This window comes from Salmo trutta, chromosome 12 (assembly GCF_901001165.1).
Source record: "Salmo trutta chromosome 12, fSalTru1.1, whole genome shotgun sequence".
Classification (NCBI taxonomy): Eukaryota; Metazoa; Chordata; class Actinopteri; order Salmoniformes; family Salmonidae; genus Salmo; species Salmo trutta.
In genome coordinates this window covers 83,711,695-83,732,250 of record NC_042968.1, presented here as the reverse complement: position 1 = coordinate 83,732,250, position 20,556 = coordinate 83,711,695, and the positions used below count along the sequence as shown (strand labels likewise).

Below are 20,556 nucleotides of genomic sequence, written 5' to 3'. Positions count from 1 at the left end.
ACCTAGCCAACTAGCTAACGTTAGCCACAACAAAAAATTGCAATTCCTAACATGTTATATGAAATGGATGATGGACATCCCACTAATTAACACACCATACGAAACATAACATATCATACAAAATGCTCTGAGACCATGTTGGCGACAAAGCCTCTACAATTAGACTGTTATCATGTTAGCCAAGTTACTCTCAATGTAAGACCCTACGTCTGCTCCCTAACAAAGCGGAGTGATGGTAAGAAAGAGCTGAAACATGGATAAAAAAATAGATCTTGCCTTGGGCTGTTTTCAAAATATCACTTGTTTTATGACAGCGGTTCCACACGTTCTGTGGCAAAAATATTATTTGTATTTTATTCTATTGTATTTCATTATATTCTTAGCCTACTATAAAATGTGTTGATTGTGATCAAGGTAGCCTACATGTGTTTTGTCTGTTAAATGAACAAAATAACTATGGATTTCATGTGCATGGCGTAGCCATGTAGCCCATAGCCTGCACAGACCAGTCACATAATTAAACTCAATATATGCCATTCTATTCTTTTGAAAATACATTTTATTAGTCTTCTGTTTTTTAGGATTTGCCTAAAAACGAATTAATAATGGATTTCTTTGTGACGGTGTAGTCTATATTCAATGGGTTTATTAAAATACTGTAGATGCCCACCCACATCTACTTCCACTCCTGAACTACTGCCCACCCACATCTACTCCTTCCCTGTGGCTCAGTTGGTAGAGCATGGTGTTTGCAATGCCAGCATGGTGTGTGCAACACCAGGGTTGTGGGTTTGATTCCCACAGGGGGCCAGTACAAAAAAAATGCATGAAATGAAATGTATGCATTCACTACTGTAAGTCGCTCTGGATAAGAGCGTCTGCTAAATGACGTAAATGTAAACTTGCCGGCACAGGCGATTTAAAAAAAAGGCCTATCTCGGGAAGAATGTGGTAAAAATGAGATTGTATGAATTGGGTTTTAAAAAACATTGCCTGTTTTATTTTTACAGGCAACATACCTGTGAAAAAAGAATGCAAAGGATGTTAAGTATTGTAATAGCCAATTTTGAACTTCCTGTTAAGCACTGTTCAGGGCCACATCCCAATGGACAATGTGTTATTGGTTTGTTTGGGTTTGATGTAAAACTGTTTGCAATGTCTAAAAAGAGTGACTCTTTGACTGTGTATTTGACCATTGTTTGAAACTATAAACATTTACTGTCTAGACATCTTCCTGTCACTTTCTCATGAAAGGCATGACAGGCCACCCACACACAGCCCACAGCCCACAGCAGTGAGTCATAATGGTTAGATCCTCAGGGAGGGATTCAATGGGTTCATGATGTTTGAGTGAGAATGACTCCAAACATGTATGTATAACACTTATTGCTGAGTAACTGGGCACAAGGAGCACAAAAGTACTCATGTGGAAGTCAACGTTGTTTTAATTCAAGGCAAATATGAAATGACGGGGAATAAATTGATATTTCAATGTTTTTGAATCTCAGTTGCATGTTTACATAAGACGGTAGTGATACAAACCCATTGCAGTTTGCAGAAATACAAATAGACATGGCTTGATGATGTTAAATACGATTACTGTAGTTGCATCTCCAAAAACAACTGATAAGCATGTTATTTTGAAATGGAGTGCTTTTTAAATGACAATGTGTTTAACTTTGAGACCCCAAAGTCAAACCTTTTACTGATGTAATGAACTACGGTATACAATACAAAAAAAATGGTTGAACTTGGTTGAAGTCACACTTGTCCTTAAAGGATAAGACATGACTGACAAGAATACATGAATCTAGTTTAAGAATGTCCACCATCAACCTCCAAGGGTATCTGCTCTAGATAAAAGGGAGATTTGAGGTTCCTCTGCTTTGTTCATGTATAAGAGACAGTATATGCTACATTTCAATTGCTCATTCTTAGTGTGGACTTTGATGTTGTAGGGAGGGTAAGAGCATGAGGTAAAAGGGAGAAGAGATCCAGAGTTATTTACTAGACTGTTGACAGGCCCGTCCTGTCTCTAGATCCCCTGCTTGGCCAGCAGGTAAGGCCATGCAGATCCATAGACATTGCGAGAGGAGAGGTAATAGCTGGAGGATGAAAAGAGATGCGACACACTGGAGTCCTCTCCCTCAATCATCCCATCACCTCATCCAACACTACTCTTCTCTTTGACCTCGTACTCAGACTGCCTGTTAGGCTGTTCATCACTGAGGATTCTAGAGTGTTGGATAAAGTGATCCATAAACTTATACAATACATAATATTCATTGAAAAGGTAATACAACCCAGAAATATATAGAGATGCATATTCTAAATGAGTAATACAATTCATCTTTTGAGTGTTTGTTACTGATGACCTGGTAATAAAGTATAGTAATGTGACTAACCACAGCAGCGCCTCCCTGTGGTCAAAGAGAACCACAGCATGCAGGTTTCAGAGGAGGGTTATTTACGGAGCTTATTTTATCCTGGTAAATAAGAAATCCATGCTGCCTTACAGTGTCCCTGTACGAAGAGGACATCATCTCCAGGTCTGTGATAAACCACAACTAATTACATGAAAAAAACTGAGGAATATGACATTTCCAAGGAAAGAAACACCAGAGAAAATACATTTAGTCTTGACAGCCATATGCAAGTGCTCATTCTTGACAAATATTTCAGGCATACATCACATTTTAAACGGTGCATTTCTTCATGATACTTTGATAGGTAGGAGCTGATCATTTTCACTCCTAGCTTAGTGATTGTGTGGGTTGAGATGTCTTTGTGGAGGAGGGAGGATAGAGTATGTCTTGGCAGTGGTGTGGTTTATATCAGACTCCAGACTTGGTTTCTGCTCCTTTATAATCCTTGGTCTCTCCAGAGACACATGCCCTACCCAGCATGCCTGCTCTCATCTGTCAACTGAAAAGGAAGACCACTCCTGCCAACAGAGCCAAGAAAAAATATTCTCCCAGTTACTGAGGCTCATTTAAGAAGTCAAACACCTTTTCTAAATCCAACTCATCTTTTGGGCCAATCCTGGAAAGCCATCTTGCTGTTGAAGAACAACAAATCCTCTACTTCTCCAGTTCTAATGGAGTGGACAGTTGTCACAGCAGGGAGGAATCCACTAGAGTTCTAATGGAGTGGCCAGTTGTCACAGCAGGGAGGAATCCACTAGAGTTCTAATGGAGTGGACAGTTGTCACAGCAGGGAGGAATCCACTAGAGTTCTAATGGAGTGGACAGTTGTCACAGCAGGGAGGAATCCACTAGAGTTCTAATGGAGTGGACAGTTGTCACAGCAGGGAGGAATCCACTAGAGTTCTAATGGAGTGGACAGTTGTCACAGCAGGGAGGAATCCACTAGAGTTCTAATGGAGTGGACAGTTGTCACAGCAGGGAGGAATCCACTAGAGTTCTAATGGAGTGGACAGTTGTCACAGCAGGGAGGAATCCACTAGAGTTCTAATGGAGTGGACAGTTGTCACAGCAGGGAGGAATCCACTAGAGTTCTAATGGAGTGGCCAGTTGTCACAGCAGGGAGGAATCCACTAGAGTTCTAATGGAGTGGCCAGTTGTCACAGCAGGGAAGAGTCCACTAGACATGAACATAGTGCAGTGTAGAGAGGCCTGGGTGAAAGCGGTGGTTCCACAGAGATGTCTGGCCCACGGTGCTGCAGCTGGTACTATAGCATCAGTTGAAGAGGATCGAGTCTGGGTCCCGGTTGGCTATCTGAGCCACGTGCTTCAGAATGTCCTTCTTTGTGATAATACCCAGCAAGCGGCTGTAAAAAAGAGGGACAAAATGTCAAAGAGGTCTGGACTTCTTACCATAAACAAAACTTTAGGAAGGATAAAAAATAAAAATAAATGTATAAGCCAATTGAAGTCAGTTTTTGTGTCTGTCTTGGGGGGGAGGGCTGCTCTATTCTACTTATGAAATCAGTCCACTATAGATGAAAGTAGAGGTCCCTTATTACATAGCTAGTTCTCAGTAGCAGGTGTGTTACCCATTGTGTGTGATGAGGCACTGGCGCAGGCCCAGCTTCCTGAAGATGTCCACCACAATGTCCATGGCGGTGTGGTCTGTGACGGTGAAGGGGCTAAGGTCCATGATGCCTCTGAGCTTCAGAGGAGGGGGGCTGTTGGGGGGCTGAGGGGGCGTGTACTCTGTAAAGAAGACCCTCGATGTGCTCACTATCCCATCCTGACGCTGTCTGGCATTATCTGAGAGGAGAGGGAGGGGTTACTGAGGGCTGGCAGTGGGATAAAACCAAATAAGAAGTGACTTTGGGTCCTTGAAAAGCGCTATATAAATATAATGTATTATTATTATTATTATTAAGAATACATGACATTGTTTTGACAAAGGTGACAGAGCATGTGGGTCAAAAGACAGCACCTCAGCATGATGATGATCTGTCATCCCTACCTATGGAGATGGTAAGGTCCCTTCGCAGCACGAATCCCACTAGGCGTTGGGACTCATGGGAGACCACCACGGGGAAGCCGCTGTAGGTGGTGTCAGTGATCATGGTCTCCACGTCCTCTACCGTCATGCCATCCTGGGTCACTACGGAGAGCGGCAGGTCACTGCGACGCGGACGCATCACGTCCATGGCCAGGGTCTTATGGCTGAACTCCTCCTTTGCCTCCAGGAAGGGGTAACCGTTGAGGCGGATGTGAGCCTCGTAGATCCCCTCGCGCCCGATGGCGTCCGCCACCCACTTACTGGTCATGGCCGCAGCCATCAGGGGCACGATGTACTCCAGCCCTCCGGTCAGCTCGAACATGATGACCACCAGGGACACGGTCATACGGGTCACCCCACCTGTGGGCACAAAGCCAGTGGGGAGGGAGTGGGTGGCACAGAGAGAGGGGCGGAGGCAGAAAACATTAGGCATACCCACAAGTAGAGGTCGACCGATTAATCGACATGGCCGATTTCAAGTTTTCATTACAATCGGTAATCTGCATTTTTGGACGCCGATTAGGGCCGAGTACATTGCAATCCACGAGGAAACTGCGTGGCAGGCTGACTACCTGTTACGTGAGTGCAGCAAGGAGCCACGGTAAGTTACTAGCTAGCATTAAACTTACCTTATAAAAAACTATCAATCTTAACATAATCACTACTTAACTACACATGGTTGATGATATTACTAGTTTAACTAGCTTGTCCTGCGTTGCATATAATCAATGCGGTGCCTGTTAATTTATCGAATCACAGCCTACTTCACCAAATGGGTGATGATTTAACAAAAGCGCATTCGCGAAAAAAGCACAATCGTTGCACGAATGTACCTAACCATAAACATCAATGCCTTTCTTAAAATCAATACACAGAAGTATATTTTTTTAAACCTGCATATTTAGTTAAAAGAAATTCATGTAAGCAGGCGATATTAATTAGGGAAATTGTGTCACTTCTCTTGCGTTCATTGCACGCAGAGTCAGGGTATATGCAACAGTTTGGGCCGCCTGGCTCGTTACAAACTAATTTGCCAGAATTTTACATAATTATGACACAACATTGAAGGTTGTGCAATATAACAGCAATATTTAGACTTAGGGATGCCACCCGTTAGATAAAATACAGAACGGTTCCGTATTTCACTGAAATAATAAACATTTTGTTTCCAGATTTGACCATATTAATGACCAAAGGCTCGTATTTCTGTGTTTATTAGAATATAATTAAGTCTATGATTTGATATTTGATAGAGCAGTCTGAGCGGTGGTAGGCGGCAGCAGGCTCGTAAGCATTCATTCAAACTTTACTGTGTTTGCCAGCAGCTCTTAGCAATGCTTGAAGCACAGCGCTGTTCGTGACTTCAAGTCTATCAACTCCTGAGATTAGGCTGGCAATACTAAAGTGCCTATTAGAACACCCAATAGTCAAAGGTATATGAAATACAAATGGTATAGAGAGAAATAGTCGATGCGTCATAATTCCAATAATAACTACAACCTAAAACTTCTTAACTGGGAATATTGAACCACCAGCTTTCATATGTTCTGAGCAAGGAACTTAAACGTTAGCTTTTTTAACAAGGCACATATTGCACTTTTACTTTCTTCTCCAACACTGTGTTTTTGCATTATTTAAACCAAGCTGAGCATGTTTCATTATTTATTTGAGACTAAATATATTTTCTTTATGTATTAAGTTCAAATAAAAGTGTTCATTGAGTATTGTTGTAATTGTCATTATAACACATATACATAAAAATCGGCCGATTAATTGGTATCGGCTTTTTTTGGTCCGATTAATTGGTATCGGCGTTGAAAAATCATAATCGGTCAACCTCTAACCACAAGACACCATTTAACCAGGAAAAAGGAGCCTAGAGTAAAGACAAAACAAGTGAAGGAAAAGCTGTTAAACATGCAAGGTGCCAACATACAGTAGCCACGCAGGCCTTACCTAAGCAGGCAGCAGCCCCCACCATGGCATAGAGGCCTGGGGTGATGCAGTCAGCGCCAGGAGAACACCAGCCCCTGAAGATCGCCCAGTCATGGTGGTAGTAGGCCAGCTGCTCCATGCCTATACCCAGCAGCCTGCCTGCGATCGCCCCCACCGCCATGCTGGGTATGAACAGCCCAGAGGGAACCTGGAGGAACGACATCCTTATATTAACGCTCAAATCACAGATGTGCCATACAGATGTGACGGAGGTTCTCCAGTACCTTCATGCCGAAGGTAACCACTGTGATGAGCATCTTAAAGACCAGGGCCAGGGACAGCTGCCACATGGCCGTGTAAACGTCATTTCCAGCCGGGCGGTCCGGCAGCTCATTGCTGCTCTTGGTGACGTTGGCGTTGTCATAGTTACACAGCTTGGAGGAGTCCAGCAGGCCACAGTCGTTGAAGAGCTCAGAGATGAGCTCACTGGTGCTGGTGCGGGTGTAGCTGTTAGGGAAAGCCACCACCGCCGTCACTGCGGTGACAACCAGAACCTCCAGGACCGGGTAGTGGCCCAGCCACGTGGTCTTACGCCTCCGGCACCACGCGATGTTGGCACGGATGAAGAAGGCGCCCCAGATGCCCCCGAAGATGCCCAGGAGGATGAAGGGTATGAGCTCCAGGAGGTGCCAGGGGGTGTGGAACTCCACGTAGAACAGCACCAGGCGGCTGTTGCCAAACGGGTTGATGGAGCGCAGGGTGAAGGCTGCCACCAGGGCCGCGAAGAACGACCGCCACAGGGTCTTCAGAGGGAAGTAGTAGCTCACCTGACAGGGCCATGAGAAGACAGACAGTTACACAGTGATTATAGTCAACTTTACTACATTCAATAGTTACCTTTAGGAGTGTTTCAACTTGACAGTCATAGAGCCCATAGATTTGCACAAGGAGGAAGCTAAGGCACTTGTTACCTCCTCCAGACTGAAGAGCACTCCTCCTATGGGGGCCCCAAAAGCCACAGACACACCAACTGCTGCAGCGGCAGACAGAACCTGCCACACAAACCACCAAGCAAAGGAAGGAGATCGGTGTCAGTACATTAATGCTTTACAACACAGCTCAGCAACACGGCTAAATAACAGATAATATAACACGATGATTCATGACTCAATATCTCTGTGTTGGAAAATAAATCTCAGCCACAATGTTTACAGAAGGGAGACAGAGTCACCGCATGTTTGTGGCATTGTACTTCCATTAATACCATCTCACTGTAGCAGAGGAGCAAAAACATCACCTTGGGGTATGTGTTTGTTGAAATCATGAAACCAGCCACAGGCTATTAATAGATGAATGGGGTTTTCCTGCTGAATCTGACTTGAGGCTCTCACTCTTGATACAGCTTGATTTGCGTCAAAACAACATCAATGGTCCTAGCTTTTGCAATTTGTGCCAGTTCCTTAAAGAAATACTTAAAAGGTTAACTAGTATTGTATCCATCCATTTAAAACAGGGTTCAGATGTTTGTGAATAGCCCAGTGCAGCATAAAATTAACACCCGCCAAATGCAGGTAGATTTAGGTATTAGCGGGTAAGAATGTCTATTTCCCCAGCCACGCTGGTGGGTGGTCAATTTGCAAGGCTCTACAAATCGAGCGTTAGTCACAAATAAAAATTGTGAAAAGTATGAAAAATGCTGCAGTAGCTTTTTTCAAAGTATTTCTTCTGTTTTATTGCACAAATAAATACTAAACTATATCCCACTTCGCACAGCAACAGTACCTGCTGTCTGGGATGCTTTGTGCATTGTGCTGATAGATTCATTTTTGGAGGCAAAGCGCACAGGCATAAAAATTGGTCTAATTTACTCGAAAGTCTACAAAGTGAGACTTTGTCCTCGTGTTTCTTGGCTATTTGCATTGTTTTGTTCACAAGGACAGTTGTTTTTCAATGTTAGTTTGAGTCTGCTGCTTCAACTGATAGCGAAGACATGCTGTCTACTACAAGTCAGATCCCAAAATCTCACACACAGACACACGACTCAGTGGTCCCGTTACCATGGTATCCTCCCACCATTAAAGGGGCAGCTTAACATTTTGTCTCATCTGATATTTTGGTTAAAAGAAATGAAATGAATGAGCAATAGATCCCAATATATATCACAATGCTTCTTACTAATACATTTCTTGTTTTATAAACAGTAAGCATGGTCATCTTGTTTTTTTTAGGTAATTATGGAATAAAATAAAAAAATATTTTGTCTGGTAAAAAAATCTGAGTGGCTGGTATATTTTTCCATCTACCTGCCAGTGGCTGGTGGACAAAAAAGTGAATTTTAGGCCTCATCTCTCACCTCTCTGCGCTTGGCCTCATTCTTGCGGTACTTGGTGAAGAGGTGGCAGAGGATGTTGCCACAGCAGCAGGCCACGTGGACCAGGGGCCCCTCCTTCCCCAGGCTGAGCCCCGATGACACAGCCAGGACCAGGGTGATGGTCTTAATCACCAGGGTCCACTTCCCCAGGTACCCTCGGATGATGAAACCACTCAAAATGGTTTTGATCTGGGAGAGAAAATAAATAGCATGGGAAAATAAACCACATCCATTGTCCTCATTCAAAAGAAGACATATCAAATAAGGGTAAAGGAATGAAGTAATCTTACCTCTGGGATTCCAGAACCACAGGCATAGGGAGCGAAGGCCCTGACCAGTGTCACGGCCAGGAAGGAGAATAGCAGAGCCCAGCACACGTACATTAAGTAGTTCATAATGTACGCAAAGGGACCCTGCAGACAGACATTTCACAATCAGACTGTGACCAAAATAATCACATACAATAAACACAATGGGTCAAGTAGTAATATTTTAGCACACCTCTGTTGCACCGATGATGAGCTCAGCCCAGCTTTTCCACTGTGGACACTTGTCCCTCTCTTGGAAGGTGGTCTCGTTGGAGGTCCAACAGCAGTGTTCATGGTTGAACCAGAACCCGTTCAGACAAACCCCTTCCTTCAGGTCTGTCATCCAGTGGGCTGATATGTCAATCCCACCTGCCAACGCGCCTGGAATAGACCACAAGGTAAATTACTAACACTACCAATGGCTTCCAGGTGCATTGCTGTGTGGGTCTTAGTAGAGGGAATCAAATGAAAAAGCATTTATGTATCATCAATCTGTATACAATTAGACTGACCTGACATGAGTCCAATCAGCAGCATGAGCAGCCATCCAGAGAAAGCATCACAGACACTGTTCACCAGTGCCCATGTAGACTCTTTGCTTTTACTGGTAATCTACACATCAGACAGGTGACATAAATATTGTTGTTATAATACTATGATGCTTTTGATTCAGACAGTAATGCCATGTAACTTATACAGGTGTTGCTACTACACCTAATAATGATGACAAGTATACATAGATACTGATCTTAAGCCTGTTTGAGACACGCGTTTTCTTATGGGTTGGGAAGTGGGTTAAGACTAAGAATTAAAAGGACAAGGAGATAAATAGGATGTGGGTCACCTCTCTGTGCCGGTCACGGTCTTTGGACTTCTCCCGCACCCAGTCTATGGTGTTAAAGTCCTCATAGGTGCCCACCCCAGGCACAGGCTCATCAAGCAGGTCCATCAGTTTAGGAACCCCATTCACCTCCTCCATACCTGGGTTATCCCCTGGAGGAGAAGGAAGGAAGGAAGGAAGGAAGGAAGGAAGGAAGGAAGGAAGGAAGGAAGGAAGGAAGGAAGGAGAGATGTGAGGAATTGAAGAGATTCAAAGGACCGAGGTAAAACACATTCTAGAGCTGGCATTGCTTGAAGGGCAGTTTCCCCAGACACAGATTAGGCTGAAACCTAGTCTTCGACTAATAATATATATATATATATATATTTTTAAATGTAGATTATCCATTGGTCCAGGACTAGGCTTAATCAGTGTCTGGGAAACTACCCCTTAGCGTTTATCTAATAACAAAGGTTTTACATTCATATCAATGACACATACCTAAAGGGAACAATGTGTTACAGATAAAATAGCTGGAAAATATTGATGAAAAACAGTGGCACCTCACTGAGTGTGAGGTTTGGGATGTGATCAGAATAGTTTAGGCCTAATAACGGCATATTCCAAATTCAATTGGTGTCAAATGAAACCAAATCTAAACAAAGTAAGGAAGAAATGCAAAGAGGACTTTGTTGTCACTTATATTAAATCCCAGCAATGTAGTCTGGCCTAGATTAATGTGTTACCGTTTACTAATAACTAGTAGACATTTGATCAGACAAGACACACATTAACAAATCCATGCTTTGTGTGTGTGCGCGTAAACACTACAACAGAGACATGGGCCTTGGTCTTACCAGAACCATAGTCTCGGTCCAAGGGTGGTACATCCTCCGTGTTAGAGAAGTCTAATGTCGACCCTGCTATCTCCACCATGTCCTCGTCACTTGTGCTACTTCGTATGCTATTGAAGCTATCGTTGCAATATCCGGTGTTATCCATCGATAATACTGAACACACACACACACACACACACACACACACACACACACACACACACACACACACACACAGAGAGAGAGAGAGAGAGAGAATGAGGTCATGGTCCAAAAGGAAAGAGTTCAAAGCAAAGGAATCATCCACCTATCGTTAACTGGATAGCTACACTAATGTTCTCAGGGCCCTAGCTATGTGAGCTAACGTTAGTTAGCTAATACATCGGGCTAACATTGGCTAGTTAGCTAGCTCTGTTTGTTTTAAAATGTGTTATCATATTCGACTGGCTTTTGTGGTTAGCTAACGTTAGCTATGGACTGACATCTACAACAGTGTCTCCAACCAAGGCAGCTAACTAACAAGTTAGCACAAACAGCAGCCACACTCACATAACACTTGCAAGCAAGATTAACATTAGCCAGGGAAACCCGAGAGGTTCATATGCAAGCACATATTACTGACATCATATTAATATAAGTCGTTATTACTTCGTCGGATGGACTTCGACTGAGAACTCCGCTGTTCTGCTGATGTTGTTGTTGTTGTCTGATCCGAATGCCAACAACTTCCTGTTGCGACATACATTGAGAGCTGATCCCAGGCGATCATCTTCTTCTTCACGAAAATAAATAAATTAAAGAGCACTACTACCTTGTAACGAACCCTCACCATCTCCCAAAACCCTTCCAAACCCCCTCCCCAACCAGATGCTAAACAAGTAAAATATTTTTGTATTTGTCACATGCGCAGAATACAGACTTTTACTGCAGACTTTTACTGTGAAATGCTTGCCTACGAGCCTCATAACAATGTAGAATATATTAATGATAACAAAAATAGTAATAGAAAGAGGAATAAAATACACAATTAATCTACATAGCGGGAGTACCAGTACCAATTTGTAAGGGCATCAGATAGATACTAATAAGAGTAAGAGAACAGAACAGAGTAGCAGCATCAATGATGAATGTGAAAGTGTGTATATGTATGGATTTATGTGTGATTTTGTGTGTCAGTGTAGTGTGTGTGAAGGCTTATACAGTGTTTATATATAGTCTCGTGACTACATAGAGTCAGTGCAAGATAAGGTCAATGCAGATAGTCCAGGCAACCATTTAATTTACTATTTAGTAGTCTTTTGGCTAATTAGCAGGCTAGTTGCTTGTAGGTAGAAGCTGTCTCGGAGCCTGTTGATCCGAAAGCCGATGCTCCGGTACCGTTTGCCGGATGGTATCAGAGTGAACAGTCCATGGCTTGGCTTCCACCGAAACCGCCTGATATAGAGGTCCTGGATGAATGGGAGCTCAGCCCCAGTGATGTACTGGGTTGTCCGCACCACCCTCTGTAGCGCTTTGAGGTTGAGGGCTGTACATTTGCCATACCAAGCGGTGATGCAGCTAGTCAAGACACTCTTGATGGTGCAGCTGAAGAACTTTGAGGATCCGAGGGCCTACCCATGCCAAATCTTTTCAGCCTCTTGAGAGGAAAGAAAGGCGCTGTCGTTCCCTCTTCATAACTTCTTGTTAAGTCCTTAGTGATGTGGACGCCAAGGAAACCCAACCTCTTCAAAGAGTATCTTAAATAATCCCCCTCCTCACCCAAAATACTAAAATAAAATCCTGATCCAACACTTGCCCTCCCCCTTCTAGCTCTGACTTTGCTGTTAGCTACTTTATTGAGGAAAAGTGTACTTACTGTGCCTGTGAAATGTGACTGTCCCACCTAGCTATCTTAAGATGAATGCACAAACTGTAAGTTGCTCTGGATAAGAGGGTCTGCTAAATTACTAAAATGCAACGAACTTAAACCCCTCACCCACTCATCTACAGCCCTGTCGATGTGGATGGGGATGTGCTGTCCTCTCTTTCTCCTGTAGTCCACGGTCAGCTTCTTTGTCTTACTGACATTGAGGGAGAGGTTTTTGTCATGGCACCACACTGCCAGGTCTCTGACCTCCTCCGTGTAGGCGGTCTCATCATCGTCGGTGATCAGGCCTACCACCGTCGTCAGCAAACTTGACGATGGTGTTGGAGTCGTGCGTGGCCACATAGTCGTGGTTGAACAGGGAGTACAGAAGGGGGCTAAGCATGCACCCGAGGGACTAAACCCTCAACATCAGAGGCCGGCCGGTCAGCAAGTCCAGGATCTAGAAGGAGGCGTTCAGTCCAAGGGTCCCGAGCTTGGGGATGATCTTGGAAGGGACTATGATGTTGAACGCTGAGCTGTAGTCTATGCACATCATTCTCACATAGTTATTTCCGCTTTTGTCCAGGTGGGAGAGGGCAGTGTGAAGTGGAACTGAGATTGTGTCTCCTGTAGATCTGTTGGGGCAGTATATGAATTGGACTGGGTCCAGGATGTCTGGGATGATGGTGTTGATGTGTGTCATGACTAGCCTTTTAAAGCACTTCATAATTACAGCTGTGAGTGTTACAGGGTGGTAGTACTTTAGGCAGGTTACCTTGGAGTTCTTTGGAACAGGGACAATGGGGGGCAGCTCAAAACATGTTGGGATTACAGACTGGGACAAGAAGAGATTGAAAATGTCAGTGAAGACACTTGCCAGCTGGTCTGCGTAATGCTGATCAGTTAATTGGTGATTGATTATTCTTTTATTTTCCCAAAGACTCTGGTTAATACTTTGGTAACCCGTCAAAATGGAGATACTAGTTTTAAAGTAATTATTTAACCCATCAGTGTAGCAAACAAGGATGTTAAAAAAAAGGATGTTAAAATATTGACATTTGTTCTGTGTTTCCAGCAGATGTAGAGGTGTAGCTAAATTAGACAAGGTTACCCTCTGGTGGCTATGACATGCAACTGCTCGTCCCCAAACATGTACAGTTGAAGTCAGAAGTTTACATACACTTAGGTTGGAGTCATTAAAACTAGTTTTACAACCACTCCACAAATTTCTTGTTTACCAACTATAGTTTTGGCAAGTCGGTTAGGACATCTACTTTGTGCATGACACAAGTAATTTTTCCAACAATTGTTTAAAGACAGATTATTTCACTTATAATTCACTGTATCACAATTCCAGTGGGTCAGAAGTTTACACTAAGTTGACTGTAACTTTAAACAGCTTGGAAATTCCAGAAAATTATGTCATGGCTTTAGAAGCTTCTGATAGGCTAATTGACATCATTTGAGTCAATTGGAGGTGTACCTGTGGATGTATGTCAAGGCCTACCTTCAAACTCTGTGTCTCTTTGCTTGACATCATGGGAAAATCAAAAGACATCAGTCAAGAACTCAGATTCTTTTTTTTAGTCCTCCACATGTCTGGTTTATCCTTGGGAGCAATTTCCAAACGCCTGAAGGTACCACGTTCATCTGTACAAACAATAGTACGCAAGTATAAACACCATGGGACCACGCAGCCGTCATACCGCTCAGGAAGGAGACGCGTTCTGTCTCTTAGAGATGAACGTACTTTGGTGTGAAAAGTGCAAATCAATCCCAGAACAACCGCAAAGGACCTTGTGAAGATGCTGGAGGAAACAGGTACAAAGTATATATATCCACAGTAAAACGAGTCCAATATCGACATAACCTGAAAGGCCGCTCAGCAAGGAAGAAGCCACTGCTCCAAAACCACCATAAAAAAGCCAGACTACGGTTTGCAACTGCAGATGGGGACAAAGATCGTACTTTTTGGAGAAATGTCCTCTGGTCTGATGAAAAAAAAAAACTGTTTGGCCATAATGACCATCGTTATGTTTGGAGGAAAAACGGGGACGCTTGCAAGCCGAAGAACACCATCCCAACCATGAAGCACTGGGGTGGCAGCACCATGTTGTGGGGTGCTTTGCTGCAGGAGGGACTGGTGCACTTCACAAAATAGATGGCATCATGAGGGGGGAAAATTATGTGGATATATTGAAGCAACATCTCAAGACATCAGTCAGGAAGTTAAAGCTTGGTCGCAAATGGGTCTTCCAAATGGACAATGACCCCAAGCATACTTCCAAAGTTGTGGCAAAATGACATAAGGATAACAAAGTCAAGGTATTGGAGTGGCCATCACAAAGCCCTGACCTCAATCCTATAGAAAATTTGTGGGCAGAACTGAAAAAGCGTGTGCAAGCATGGAGGCCTACAATCCTGACTCAGTTACACCAGCTCTGTCAGGAGGAAAGGGCCAAAATTCACCCAACTTATTGTGGGAAGCTTGTGGAAGGCTACCCATAACATTTGACTCAAGTTAAACAATTTAAAGGCAATGCTACCAAATACTAATTGAGTGTATGTAAACGTCTAACCCACTGGGAATGTGATGAAAGAAATAAAAGCTGAAATAAATCATTCTCTCTACTATTATTCTGACATTTCACATTCTTAAAATAAAGTGGTGATCCTAACTGACCTAAGACAGGGACATTTTACTCTGATTAAATGTCAGGAATTGTGAAAAACTGAGTTTAAATGTATTTGGCTAAGGTGTATGTAAACCTCCGACTTCAACTGTATGTTTGAAAACTGGGTTATAATGGAATGAGTCCATGTATGCAGATGACAATGTATCAAATTACACTCTCAAAAAAGTTCAGCAATGGCAGTAAGTTTTGGGGTATATTTTGAAATCACTATTGAAATCAAGCATTATTTCTTCAAACATGTTCTCTCAGCAAGCATAGAGGGTTCAGTGACTCCTCAAAACCAACAACCTATTTTTAGAGTCCTTGTTTGCTCAAAGAGAAACCCTGAACAGACAATGGTGAGAGTTACAATCCTAGTGTACCCTATTTCTCAGCAGAACAAGTCAGACTTTGTCCACAGTGCATCTGTATTCTAGTGACCTCTCATTGGCACCTCTGTTTCATCTGAACCAATGAGGTCAAAGGGTGAAGTGAAAACAATACGATAAGTGAATTCATCTTTACCAGTTCAATACTTGCACAGCTACATGGAGAGATAGCAACTTAAGTCAATTGACAGAGGCTGGTCTACAGAATTGGTCTGGGGTACTGTGTATGATCAAGCCTGATATGAAAGCCTATTGTTGGCATGATGACCTAAAAAACATCCCAAAAATATAATGGACCCAGTTTGTGAGACAAAACATGGTTCATGAATTACATCCTCTTTATAAGTCCCACTGTTTTCATTCCCTTTGGTTACATTGTTTTGGGTCCTGAGGCTATTATGAATATTTATGACTATTTAATGTGTGGAAACTGCATGACACAACCCATATTCTTAGTACTGGTACTCCCTGTACTGTATATAGCCATGTCATTTTTACTCTTTATTGTTATTCGTTATTCAATGTGTATTTATTCCTTGTGTCGCTAATATATCTAAATACATTTTTATTTATTTATTTGTATTTATTTCACCTTTATTTAACCAGGTAGGCTAGTTGAGAACAAGTTCTCATTTACAACTGCGATCTGGCCAAGATAAAGCAAAGCAGTGCGACACAGAGTTACACATGGAATAAACAAACGTACAGTCAATAACACAATAGAAAAGTCTATATACAGTGTGTGCAAATGAAGTAAGATTAGGGAGGTAAGGCAATAAATAGGCCAGAGTGGCGAAATAATTACAATTTAGCAATTAAGCACTGGAGTGATAGATGTGCAGAAGATGAGTGTGCAAGTAGAGATACTGGGGTGCAAAGGAGCAAAAAAATAAATAACAATATGGGGATGAGGTATTTGGGTGGGCTATTTACAGATGGGCTATGTACAGATGGGCTATGTACAGGTGCAATGATCTGTAAGCTGCTTATCTTTATATTTAACTCTGCATTGTTGGAAAGGACCCGTAAGTAATCATTTCACTGTTAGTCTACACCTGTTGTTTACGAAGCATGTGACAAATACAATTTGATTAGATTTTTTTTTCAAGTAAACCCCTCCCCCGCCAGTGCTCCACCAAAAGATTATGTGAAGATTTATAGCAAAATGAAGGAACACAATATGTGGTTGCTGTTTATATCTTTCATTTTTGTGTTGAATGCATGATTCCGCTGAGACAAGATCTCCTTTGATTGAGCATTTCCTATCAGGGGCCAGTAGAAAAAGGAACAGTCAAGTGATTTGGACTTGTAGGCAAAACAATGCCAGGATGGCCCAAAGATATTTATGATGTTTTGGATCCTCTGGAAATAAAAACCATAGAAAGGTCCTTTGAGGGAAGGATGTTAGGCCACTCTGGAAATGTGATGTACATGAGTATATTGTTTAAAAGAATATGTAAAAAAATTAATTAAAAAAAGCAATAATTACAAAAGCAAAAAGTGTACTTTTTAGATATTTATGTTTATTTTTGTAATTATCCATAGATTGATGTAAAGAATTTGTATTCTTAATCTAAACACTACTCATATTTCAGAGCACATAGACGGTAGCAGAGTGAACAGTCTATGGCTTGAGTGGCTGAAGTCTTTGGTAATTTATTGGGCCTTCCTCTGATATAGAGGTCCTGGATGACAGGGAGCTCGGCACCAGTGATGTACTGAGTCATCCTCACCACCCTCTGTAGCACTTTGTGTTCGAGGGCTGTGCATTTGCCATAACAAGCAGTGGTGCAGCTAGTCAAGATGCTCTGGATAGTGCAGCTGGATAACTTTGAGGATCTGAGGGCCCACCCATGCCAAATCTTTTCAGACTCCTGAAGGGGAAAATGCGCTTTCGTTATCTCTTCATGACTTCATGTTATGTCTTTAGATTGGCTTACGACAGTATTCACACCCCTTGGCATTTTTCCTATTTTGTTGCCTTACAACTTGGAATTAAAATTGATTTTTTTGGGGGGTGTATCATTTGATTTAGACAACATGCCTACCACTTTGAAGATGCAAAATATGTTTTATTGTGAAATAAACAAGAAATAAGACAAAAAACAGAGCTTGAGCGTGCATAACTATTCACCCCCCCAAAGTCAATACTTTGTAGAGCCACATTTTGCAGTAATTTCGCTGCAAGTCTCTTGGGGTATGTCTCTATAAGCTTGGCACATCTAGCCACTGGGCTTTTTGCCCATTCTTCAAGGCAAAACTGCTCCAGCTCCTTCAAGTTGGATGGGTTCCACTGGTGTACAGCAATCTTTAAGTCACACCACAGATTCTCAATTGGATTGACTAGGCCATTCCAAGACATTTAAATGTTTCCCCTTAAACCACTCAAATGTTGCTTTAGCAGTAGGCTTAGGGTCATTGTCCTGCTGGAAGGTGAACATCCGTCCCAGTCTCAAATTTCTGAAAGACTGAAACAGATTACCCTCAAGAATTTAATGTGTATTTAGCGCCATCCATCATTCCTTCAATTCTGACCAGTTTCCCAGTCCCTGCCGATGAAAAACATCCCCACAGCATGATGCTGCCACTACCATGCTTCACTGTGGGGATGGTGTTCTCGGGGTGTTGGGTTTGCGCCAGACATAGCGTTTTCTTTGATGGCATAAAAACTCAATTTTAGTCTCATCTGACCAAAGTAGCTTCTTCCATATGCTTGGGGAGTCTCCCACATGCCTTTTGGCGAACACCAAACGTGTTTGCATATTTTTTTCTTTAAGCAATGGCTTTTTTTCTGGCCACTCTTCCATAAAGCTCAGCTGGTCAGCAGGTAGCCTAGTGGTTAGAGTGTTGGACTAGTAACTGAAAGGTTGCAACATCAAATCCCCAAGCTGACAAGGTAAAAATCTGTCGTTCTGCTCCTGAACAAGACAGTTAACCCACTGTTCCTAAGCCGTCATTGAAAATAAGAATTTGTTCTTAACTGACTTGCCTAGTTAAATAAAGGTACGTTTTGGTGGACGGCCCTCTCTTGGCAGGTTTGTTGTGGTGCCGTATTCTTTCTATTTTTTTTACCCCTTTTTTTCTCCCCAATTTCATGGTATCCAATTGGTAGTAGTTACAGTCTTGTCTCATCGCTGCAACTCCTGCACGGACTCGGGAGAGGCGAAGGTCGAGAGCCATGCGTCCTCCGAAACAGAACCCAACCAAGCCGCACTGCTTCTTGACACAATGCGCATCCAACCCGGAATCCAGCCACACCAATGTGTCGGAGGAAACACCGTACACCTGGCGACCTGGTCAGTGTGCACTGCTCCCGGCCCGCCACAGGAATTGCTAGTGCGCGATGAGACAAGGATATCCCTGCCGGCCAAACCCTCCCTAACCCGGACGACGCTGGGCCAATTGTGCGGCCGCCCCATGAGTCTCTCGGTCGTGGCTGGCTGTGACAGAGCGTGGGCTCGAACCCAGAATCTCTGGTGGCACAGCCTTAGACCGCTGCGCCCTAATTCTTTCTATCTTTTAATAATGGATTTAATGGTGCTCTGTGGGATGTTCAAAGTTTCAGATATTTTTTTATAACCCAACCCTGATCTGTACTTCTCCACAACTTTGTCCCTGACCTGTTTGGAGAGCTCCTTGGTCTTCATGGTGCCGCTTGCTTGGTGGTGTTGCAGATTCTGGGGTCTTTCAGAACAGGTGTATATATACTGAGATCATGTGACACTCAGGTGGACTTTATTTAACAGATTATGTGACTTCTGAAGGTAATTGGTTGCACCAGATCTTATTTAGGGGCTTTATAGCAAAGGGGGTGAATACATATACACGCACCACTTTTCCGTTTAACATTTATTTATTTTGCAACATGTTATTTTTTTCATTTCACTTCACCAATTTGGACTATTTTGGGTATGTCCATTACATGAAATCCAAATAAAAATCTATTTAAATTGCAGGTTGTAATGCAACAAAATAGGAAAAAAACGGCAAGGGGGATGAATACTTTTGAAAGGCACTGTAGTGATGTGGACGCCAAGGAAACCGTACCTCTTCAAAGAGTTTCTTATATAATCCCTCACCTCAACCCCCCCATCAAAAAAGGATTATAAAACAATAATCAGATCAACACTTGACCCCCCCTTCAAGCACTGGCTTTACTGATAGCTCCTGACTATATATTTTTTGTTACTTCAAGGGGTCTTAAAATTATCCTTGGTATGACCTTAAAACTATTTCATATATCTTAGTAGTACCCCCCCGGCTTAGACAGGGCTTAGACTCTTATGGGTTTTAAAGAAGGAATGGGTAAGGCCAAAATGTCACAAATTTACCAAATGTTATTAGTTATTTTGAAATAATTGTTTTGGATACAGATTTGTAAGGTATGCCAAACATCCTTCCCCAAAATGACCCTTTATTTCAGGAAGATGCCAAAAAAAATCACACTGATAATATCTTTGGGCCATCCTGGTGTGTTAAATGCCCTCATGGCACGTGGGCTGGCTTACGTGAGGGCTCAATGTGCATGTACTTTTCAGTGCACTTTGTCAGCCTCAATGGTTTCTGTCTTTATCTTGCAATTTGATGTCAGACAGCCAAGACTTGCAAACAAACAGTGAAGCGCTAGCAAAGGTCACCACCCATGGTTCCATAGAGACGACAGAGACCTTGACTGCTATCAAATCAAATCAAATCTATTTATATAGCCCTTCTTACATCAGCTGATATCACAAAGTGCTGTACAGAAACCCAGCCTAAAACCCCAAACAGCAAGCAATGCAGGTGTAGAAGCACGGTGGCTAGGAAAAACTCCCTAGAAAGGCCAAAACCTAGGAAGAAACCTAGAGAGGAACCAGGCTATGAGGGGTGGCCAGTCCTCTTCTGGCTGTACTGTAGGATG

General features: G+C 42.7%; 1 protein-coding gene across 2 annotated transcripts; it reads right to left on the bottom strand.

The window, feature by feature from the left end:
- Positions 1-1,377: 1,377 nt before the first annotated feature.
- LOC115204477 (H(+)/Cl(-) exchange transporter 5) lies at positions 1,378-11,609 on the bottom strand. Of its 2 annotated transcripts, none has more exons than XM_029770089.1 (13): positions 11,369-11,609; positions 10,768-10,920; positions 9,935-10,083; positions 9,603-9,702; positions 9,284-9,471; positions 9,073-9,195; positions 8,765-8,971; positions 7,383-7,463; positions 6,696-7,238; positions 6,433-6,619; positions 4,438-4,836; positions 4,016-4,232; positions 1,378-3,790 (listed from the first exon to the last, which is right to left on the bottom strand). In XM_029770089.1, the coding sequence occupies exons 2-13, from the start codon at positions 10,910-10,912 to the stop codon at positions 3,700-3,702; spliced, it is 2,430 nt and encodes an 809-aa protein (XP_029625949.1). In that variant the 5' UTR covers positions 10,913-10,920; positions 11,369-11,609; the 3' UTR covers positions 1,378-3,699. The 2 variants fall into 2 exon arrangements, with proteins under 2 accessions (XP_029625949.1, XP_029625948.1); XM_029770088.1 differs by having other exon boundaries at positions 11,395-11,609.
- Positions 11,610-20,556: the final 8,947 nt, after the last annotated feature.

Bases quoted from the DNA above. Each gene is read 5' to 3' on its own strand.
- LOC115204477 (XM_029770088.1), bottom strand. From the start codon at position 11,578: ATGGTGAGGGTTCGTTACAAGGTAGTAGTGCTCTTTAATTTATTTATT. The intron at 6,620-6,695 runs GTACTGGAGAAC...TCGTTCCTCCAG, and splicing joins TGGTTACCTTCGGCATGAAG to GTTCCCTCTGGGCTGTTCAT. The intron at 3,791-4,015 runs GTAACACACCTG...TCTTTTTTACAG, and splicing joins TGCCTCATCACACACAATGG to CCGCTTGCTGGGTATTATCA.